Consider the following 9,364-nt stretch of genomic DNA (forward strand, 5'->3'; position numbering starts at 1 on the left):
TGAAGAAATCTTAACAGAAAGTGCGGTTTTTGAGGGAGGGTCCCAAAATGTTTTCTGGGGGCTTCAGTTCTAGTCTTTTGAATTGGGATTAAGGCAGGGAGGGGAAAAACAGAACAGTGTGTTCTTATCTAGTTGGAGGAAATCTATATAAGTTTTTATTGTTACGAGTTTGGTATTAATCAAGCCTTCATTACTTGCATCTTTAACTCTTAGTGTTCCAAAAACAAATCTAAGGTCATTGCTACTAAACCTGTTTGTTGTGTGTAAAGATTGAGAGTGTAAATTCACACGCTATTGAAAAGTTGAATCTGGGGCCCTGGATTTTGTTCTCACTGATGGAGAAGGATGTAGTGGGTACAAGTTAACCTGTTTTCTGTTGGGTAAATATTTTCATGACCAACTAACTTTTTTTTTTTTTTTTTAATTTCCCTTTCAGGGAACTAAGATTCCAGATGGCAAATTCTATGAATGGCAGAAACCCTGGTGGTCGAGGAGGAAACCCCCGAAAAGGACGAATTTTGGGTATTATTGATGCTATTCAAGATGCAGTTGGACCCCCTAAGCAAGCAGCAGCAGATCGCAGGACTGTGGAGAAAACTTGGAAACTCATGGACAAAGTGGTAAGTTCTGTCTGACCGTGTCTGTACACAGCAGAGTTGACCCTGGATGTGGCTGGTTTCTCCAGTTTTATTTGTACTGTTACTTAATAATAATTATTGTTGTAGCAACAATCTTTTGCTTTGGATTGACCATCTTTCTTATATCTGCTCTGGGTGTTTAGAAAAGTTGGGTTCAGAGCTAAGACTTGTTTTTTTTACCTTTTGTCCTACTCTTCAAGGTTCAAAGTTCCTCTACATGACTCAGACATGCAAAGTTTTTACTGTTGGCTGCTCTTTGTTGGTGCATGGCATAGAATAGTTTGAATGTGTTTGTTACATTTTATGTAAGGTTGTCTTGCTGTTAGATAACAAAAGAGTGTATACAAGTAATTTAAGAAAAGTCTCTGACGGACCACTCATGACAACCACAATGTATGATGCTGAGAATGATAACTGGGGAAAGAACCAGATTAGTCCTTAAGTGAGGAAGCAGTGTTTGAGAGTTTCCATTTTCATCTTTGAGAATTCATCTTCATTAAGGAACTTTTTTGCTGTTGTTAATGATAGAGTTACAGTTTCTTTCATCTATTCCATTTTGAAACAGGAAACCTTTTTGATTGCACATTGTTTATTGTGAAAGGAAAATTTATGATGGAGGTGGTGGGACTGAGAGTATCAGAAACTTCTGTGGTTTCTGCATGTTGCTTTCAGATGAACTACAATGTTACAAGAAGAAATAATGCTGGCTGTCAGTGCCCAGAGAAGTCTAGGCAACCTGAATACTTCACAGGGGTCTATGGAAAAAGCTGTAGCTGTGTCCTATTTTACTAAGTAGGATTATGAAATAAATATAATTAAGATGTAGCTTGCTGCTGTGCAGAATTAATAGTTTTGCTCTTGAGGCAGTAGTACTGAACCCTATATATTGGTAAATGTTTGTAGCGCCTTATGGTTTTATTTCATAGATATTTGGGGCTAATTATAAAGTTAGTTGATGCAGGGCTCTTGATGTCTTTATAACTGCAGAAATGGAGGTTTAAAAAAATATTTCTTTGTAGGTGTGTGCTAAAGCCTTCACAAAGTCATATGGTAGCAGTCAACTTTACTTTGGTTTGTAACAGTGTTCAAATATTTGCCGCAAAAAGCCACTGTCAGTGGTATTAGCAATACAGGAAGGGGATAAGATTTACTTTATTTTCATTTCTCCTTATGAGAAGCACAGATGGGTAGATGAACAATAGACCTGGTATTATATGGCTGGTGATGCTAAAGGCAGAGCCAGAATATTTTTGTTAGATAAATATCCTTAGTTTTAGGATTCAGTGTGACCTATTTAAGCTTCTGCCAATTTATTCAAATTGTGATATTAAAGTGCTTCAGACAGAATGATGTCATAGTGTCAGAACATTGCAACTTGCTGCTTGAGGTCAGGTTTTGATTTTAACATTGGATACTTAAGGGGCATGCAGTTGGAAAAATTGTATATATTTGACAGGCACAATACTAGCTGTCTTTGCTTTTCTAAGGAGTAAGAAATTTAAGGTCACTCTCATGCCTGAACCATTAGTTGGGCATAAGAGAAGGAGATTCAAGGTTTTTCTTTAACTTATCTGTTATATGAGTGGGCAAAAATGGGTCAGATTCTGCCAGGGAGCTGCTTCTCTCTCCCCACCCCTTCTTTGAGTGGTCAGAATTTGTACAATTGTGAGTAAATGTTAGAACATCAAATGAAAAAGATTTATATAAGAAGTGGTAAACTGTAGGTAATATAGAGTCATTATTTTTGAAACAGTAAAAAATGTGTGTGTAATTTTGGTCTGTAACCGATTGTTAACCTAAGTTTTCTCCTCTTTTAATTATTTCACCATGGGTTATGGTAAAATAGATGGTTATTTGATAGTTAAGCTTCTGCCATTGTTTGTTTTGTTAACCCTTTCGTGGGTTTGTGTTTAGCCTCTCCAATTGAGAAACTTGACTCACAAGGAAATCTACTACCTAAAGTCTCTACTTAGTGGAATGCGGGTATGGGTGTCGGCCAGAGGTGCACTGTGTGGCTTTCCCTATTTGTCTTCATTATTTGTCAAGGCTGAAAATTGTTGTGTTCATTTATGAATGCTTTGTGGAGGGAAACCATATAAATCATTTAAAAAGAGTCCAGTATGTTTATCGCTACTCTATCTCACAGTAATAAAAAAGCATTGATAATTACTATTTGGAAAGTCTATTTTATTTAATTGTGTAATGCAGAAGAATCACCCACATGTGTTTGTCTTTCCTTCCTTGTCAGTGGTGAAGGAAGTGGTTCATAATATCAACACTGTCCTGGTGATTACATCAGGAACTTTATTATTAGTCCAAAAGTTAATCCCTTGACACATTACCTGTTTTGTAAAATAACTGCAATAGTAGGAGTTTAGCTTCTGAATAACGGAAAATAGTAACTTTCAAATCTAACTGGTAGTTATGTAAAAGGCAAGGTTAAGCATTTGGCATTTTTTCTTTATGAAGCCTCTGCAACAAGGTCAAATCTTAGAAGTGTAAAATTGTAAACAAACTCCAAGTACAGTATGTCATCTCAGCCACTTATAAAGTAAAATAGCATCTCACAGGACAGTGAAACAGTCTTAGACTGTAGGGGAAATATCTAGTAAATGTGTAGTTACACCATTCCCTGGCCTCTAGAATTTAAAACAGTCAGCTGAAAATCCAGTTCCAACTAATTGTTATGTTTTCAGAGGGCAGGCTTTCTATACAAGGTCACTGAGAGTGGGAGGGAGTAATTGCTCAGCTGTGTTCCTTGTAAGATGTAAAGTGTTTTGTAAGAAAACATCAGTGGCACAGACTTAGCAGAGTGCATTTATTGAGAAAAAGAATAGTAGCATATCCCAAAGCATCTCATTTAGACATATTTTCTGGTTTTAGTTCTACATGTCAGTGTAAGTCAATAGCTGACCCCAAACTCTTCAGGTCAGTAGATGCCTGTTTGATATAGTGACAGAACTATTACTCATGAATACACAGCAAGGTTCAAATACACCTGAAATGTGGAGTCTGTTCCAAAGCTCTTACAGAGATGGAGGTTCTTAAACACTTAAACATTTCTTGAGGACCTGCTGTGTTTCTATGAAGTGCTTATTACCTGGGGATGCAAAGCTATACAAGATATAACTCTGCCCTTGATTTGCCATGGAACTCAGAGACCAGCATCAGAGCCAGGCATGTAAGTGGATAATTGCCATTAGTATGGAAGGGGCTGTAATACAGACGTATACAAAGTACAGTGGGAGCAGTCGAGAACATCTTTCTTGTTTTTCTGGCCACTGCTCAGACTGTTGTCTGTCTGGATTCTGCTGGCCACTGCCTTTAGGAATAGCATTATTGTACTCTTGTTGGAAATGCTGTGGTGAGGGTAAGGAAATGATTGCTAATCAGTACGGTAGGAATGATGATTTATTAATGTGAGGTTCCTGAGCATGGTTTTCACAAGCATCTTAGCTAGGTGATGGAAAGTGGAAGAAACAGTTTTCCATCTAATAGATACTAAATGTACTGAGCGTACATGGATGTTCAGGAAATTAAAGAGTAATTAATTGATGCTAAAGAGCAAAGCAAGTTGAGTACCTGCCTACGTTTTTGTCTTGCTGTACTTGTCATTCATTTGAAATTACATTACTGAAAGAGTTTTAAAAACATTTAAAAAGTGATGATACCAAACAGCCTTTTCCTGCTTTTTACCCTCAGTACGTTTAGTACATTTGCCAAGCTTGGAATATAATTTATTCTCTATCTTTATAATTTCGCTTCAACCATAATATATTTTAAAGTTTGTCAATCAGAAATGCTTAAATTATATGCAGCTTTTAAAAAATAAGAGTAAGTATTCTCTTCTGAGTTGAATTACTCATACCTCTGAAAAATATTGCATGTGGAATAAAATTTAGGTTTTGGATGCCTATTGTTTATGTTTGTTCGGTTTGAGAATATCACTGTCCTTGGGCCCTTGGAACAGGGAATATCATTTATTTGAATTATTCTTCACATATTTCTTTTTCCTTAGTTAGGTTGTTCTATATTAGCAGAATCATGGGCCCTAGTAGACTTTGATATGGTAACACATTACATGTCTGGGTTATTTTGTTTACTACTGAGTTAGATTCTGATTTGTGTGCTTAGATAAATGAAGTGATGCCAAAGTTTGCCTCTTGTCACTTCTAGGTAAAGCTTTTGGATAAAGTAAAAGATTTAAAGGAATCCTCCCAAGAGTTCCCTGGGTTTTTATCTGTGTGATATGGAGCACACATTTAGCAGGAGCCTTAATCAGTTATTATCTTTTAAATCCTATAGAATTTTAACCATTCAGATTTTGAATCAACTTCTTACTTTCTTTCAGAGTTGCTTTCTATGCTATCTATTTATTTCATCATTCATTTATCATGTCCTAAGTATGGAAAGATAGAGAATCATAGATAACCATGTTATCCTGTAGGGTGTAGTTAAGTGCTGTAATACGGTGTAAATAAAGTGCTGTAACACAGCATCTGGTAGATGTGAGTGTTGCTTGCCGGGGTGAAAAGTTGGTGTAGAATGCAGCATAGTGGAGGTATTATCCAGCTATTTTTTAGAGGATGCTTTGGATTCCAGTGAAGTGAGGACACATCAGACAGAAGGAATGATGAGTAAAGGGAGATTGCTGAGTGAAAGAAGGTTAGTTAGAGAAAGATGAAGAGGCTTTGACTGTTTTGTCAAGGAATTTGGACTTTATTTGGTAGGCAGAGAAACACAGATGTTTGAGCAGAGTGAGAGAAAGTCAAGGCTATGCTTGATAAATTACTGTCTTGACTCTAGAAAGGATGAATTAAGAGAAAAAAAGAAACCCTTAAAAGTAGAAATAATGAACAAGAGGAGTTAAAACAGACTGGGCAAGAAATAATGAAGGGCTGAGCTAGAGAATTGACAGTAGATATAGCAAGTGTTGGTTCAAACGTGGGAGGCATTTTGGAGTAAAATCTAAGGTCCTGGTGACCCTTCAGAGATAGAGGATGAACAAGAAGTTGAAGTGAAAGTGATTCTTGAGGTTTTCAGCTTAGTTGACTCTAAAGGCAGTGATGCCCTTAATGAGATAAGGTACATAGGAAGAAAAAGAGGAAGCTTGGGGGCTGGTGCATGATGTTTGTTTTTGGCCATGTCGAGTTTGACTTGCCAGAGTGAAATCCATTTTGAAGTCAGAAAATTGAATGTGCAGTTAAAGAGAGAAGTTGAAACTAGAGACATATGTTTGGTAGATATGCCCATAGAAGCAGCATTTCAAGCTATAGAACAACAAGAGAGTTGGAGGGCAGAATAGAAGGTGAGAGGTGGAGAAAAAGAGATTGGAATTCTCGGCTGTATCAGGTGTGTATCTATAATTAGATGGCAGTGAAGGAAAGGGAATCCTGCAAAGAACAGTGATGAGACAGATAGGAAAAGAATGCGAGCATACTGATTTCCTGAGTAGAGATAGCTTTAATGAGGATATAGTTTCAAAGTCTGAGAAAACCAAGTTCAAATGGAGAAAACCAAGCCGAGTGAAAGTTCAAGAAGTCATTGAATTTCTTGAGTCGAGTCCATTGTTGATCTTTTGGTATAGTTTTGCTTATGTGACAGCTAGATGAAAATGAGTATGTGGATTATTTAAAAATTGTTCTAGAACTGGGACAACTAGTGTAAAGAAAGAAAGTTCTGATAGATAGCTTGAGAGTTTGAGCAGAGCATAACTTTGTGTGTAGGTGCTATTGGAGAAGTTCATGGATTTAGGGGAAGGAATGTAGGTAGGGAGTGATTTAAGATGTAAGGGAAGAAGAAATAATTGATGAAGTGGCATCTTGGATTACAATGTGAGAAGGAGACGCTAAGAACAAGTAGAAGGGTAATCCTTGGTAGATAACTGTAACTTCCACTTAGATAAGAGGGAAGTAAGGAAATATACAGAGAAGTTTTGGGGAAGTTTTAAATTTCATGTTGGGTTGTCAAGAAGTGATTTAACTTGTAACATTTGTAATGTCTAAATCATGTTTTAAAATTGTATATTATAGAATAAACAATATATATTTAAACTAGTTTTATAGCAATTAAGCGCATAAATAAGTAAAAAATTGAAATGGAAATCAGTCCTGAGCCTTTATATTAAGATCACCTTAAAAACATGCTGTGACTTAAATGATGCCACAATGCTGTTTTTATCTACTCTGCTTGGGCATATATTTAAGATTGTTTAAAATGTATTTGTAAGTGCTGATTTTCTCCTAGTAATTAAAGAAGCATTTTGAAAATATCTGACTAAATTTTTAGCTTTTTAACATATTAACATTTAAATAATTGTTAAGCTCACACTGTTTTCTAATAGGAATTACAAAAAATAGTTCTTTTTTTAAAAAAATTAATTAATTAAATAATTTATTTTTCCTGTGTTGGGTCTTCGTTTCTGTGTGAGGGCTTTCTCTAGTTGCGGCAAGCGGGGGGTTGGGGGGAGCCACTCTTCATCGCGGTGCGCGAGCCTCTCACTATCGCGGCCTCTCCTGTTGCGGAGCACAGGCTCCAGACGCGGAGGCTCAGTAATTGTGGCTCACGGCCCTAGCCACTCTGCAGTATGTGGGATCCTCCCAGACGAGGGCTCGAACCCGTGTCCCCTGCATTGGCAGGCAGATTCTCAACCACTGCGCCACCAGGGAAGCCCCCAAAAATAGTTTTTAAGTATTCTGCCTTTCAAATGATTCCAGATCAGCTGAGTACCTATGTAATGATTCCAAATCAGGAGTAGTGACCTGGGCTTATTAGCCTTATCTGCTCCTATTCTGTACAAAACAGGAGACTTTTTAAGGATTTCAGGTAGTATAATAAACTTTAGGAACTAGATAAAAGAACTCTTAATGATCTCCAACTTGGTGGCCAGTGCCCTTGGTCTAATTCTCACATCTTTGCAAAACCTGTAGGGGTTTTGCCATGTTGTGGTATAATATGGAAGGCGAAGAAATCCTAAAAAGTTGCCAGTGCCTAGTATGTGTCAGGTATTGTGCAGAACACTTTATATTTCCTCTTCTGAGAATTTGTAACATCTTTAGAAATTTTCATGGTTTCCAGAAGAAGAAACTGGCCCACGGTTGTAAAGCTAGTAACTGGCAAGGCTAGATCCCAGGTTTGTTTGATTCTGATGCCTATGTTTATAGTATGAAGATTCAAGCACGCTGCTTGAATCTTCCTCTTTCCAAGAGAAGTAAATCAAAAGGATCTTTAGGGCTTCCCTGGTGGCGCAGTGCTTGAGAGTCTGCCTGCCGATGCAGGAGACGCGGGTTCGTGCCCCGTTTCGGGAAGATCCCACGTGCCGCGGAGCGGCTGGGCCCGTGAGCCATGGCCGCTGAGCCTGCGCGTCCGGAGCCTGTGCTCCGCAAATGGGAGAGGCCACAACAGTGAGAGGCCCGCATAACGCAAGAAAAAAAAAAAAAAAAAAAAAAAAAAAAAAAGAAAAGGATCTTTACCCCCTATATTTGAAATGATCAAGTTCTTTTCCAAGCTTTGTATTCATTTGTAGACAGGTTTATTCAATATAGGTATGGATATCCTGTTTGTAATATTACTTTACTTCTCAGAGGTTCCTCCTTAACTTGTTCCTTTCCTCCTTTCCTCCATCAGATATTTATTGTGCATCTATTATATGCAAGATTCTACATTAGGTGATGGAGATAGACCAGTAAGGTAGATATGTGAACAAATGAATACACAATTGACATCTTAATTACAACTAGTCAATTATTTAATGGTGCTTCTTATAACAATAAAAAGGTTATAAAGAGGTTGTAAAGGTTATAAAAGGTTATAAAGGTTAAAGGTATCTTTCTAAAGAAACCTTCTTTGAAAACCATAAAAGAATTGGTAGTTTCCCCCAAATCCTGCTATGATTAATTTCTAGACTCATAACCAGTTAGATGCTAACCTTCTTGTTTTGCCCAATTAATATTCTATGTAGAAAGAGTTCTGTTTTATTTTTACATTTTTAAAATTTTATGCTGTATAAGTTTTTATGCTTTTATATACTTAGTGGTGTGATTTGCTGAACTAAACTGTAAAGAACCCAAAGAACTCACAGATACTTTTTGTCATAAAGACATACTTTTAAGTAACTGCAATAAGGAATCTCTTACAGCAGTTACCTGAGGAGCACAGACAAGGGATTCTTTCAGGCTTCCCATACTGTCTTTAAAAAATGGGATATTTCATTTTGCAGATACAATACATGATTTAATATAACTGAATGCTCCATGAGGTGAGGTGTGTTTTATAATGAAAGTCTTTTATGGTACGCGCACAATTCCTTACTGTTGAAGTTTCCATTTGCTTCAGTAGAATTTCTTTCATAGGTTTCAGGGCCTGGTTTGAACCTTGCTTGCAGAAAATATGTTAGCTGACCTAATACTTCTTTGTTACCTTTTGGCTGGAAATTTTAATTAAAGCACAGTCAGGAAACTGTTTAAATGCAAGAGTGTTCCAGAATAATTAATGTCTTTGAAGATTCTTGTAGCCCTAGTAAATCCTGTGTTTATATTTGTGCCTTTGCTTTGATATGGTTGAATATATATTTTATGTATGTGAATACATATTCATGTATTTACTGAAATACACATGTAGTGCCATATTAAATATAAAATATATTTTTTTATGTATGTGAGACGATGCATATATAGACATATACAGAGAGGTCTACTTAAAAATCTTTTTTTTTTTTTTTTTTTTTT

The 9,364-nt window shown here is 36.7% G+C and overlaps 1 protein-coding gene across 1 annotated transcript in view; it reads left to right on the top strand.

The window, feature by feature from the left end:
- The first annotated feature begins 452 nt into the window (after window positions 1–452).
- CBLB (Cbl proto-oncogene B) overlaps window positions 453–9,364 on the top strand; it is a 213,974-nt gene continuing 205,062 nt past the window's right edge. Inside the window, exon 1 of the mRNA XM_007461677.1 lies at window positions 453–620. Within this exon, the coding sequence (XP_007461739.1) occupies window positions 453–620 (168 nt within the window). The remainder of the gene's footprint in view (window positions 621–9,364) is intronic.

This window comes from Lipotes vexillifer, unplaced genomic scaffold (assembly GCF_000442215.2).
Source record: "Lipotes vexillifer unplaced genomic scaffold, Lipotes_vexillifer_v1.1 scaffold1164, whole genome shotgun sequence".
NCBI classification, from domain to species: domain Eukaryota; kingdom Metazoa; phylum Chordata; class Mammalia; order Artiodactyla; family Lipotidae; genus Lipotes; species Lipotes vexillifer.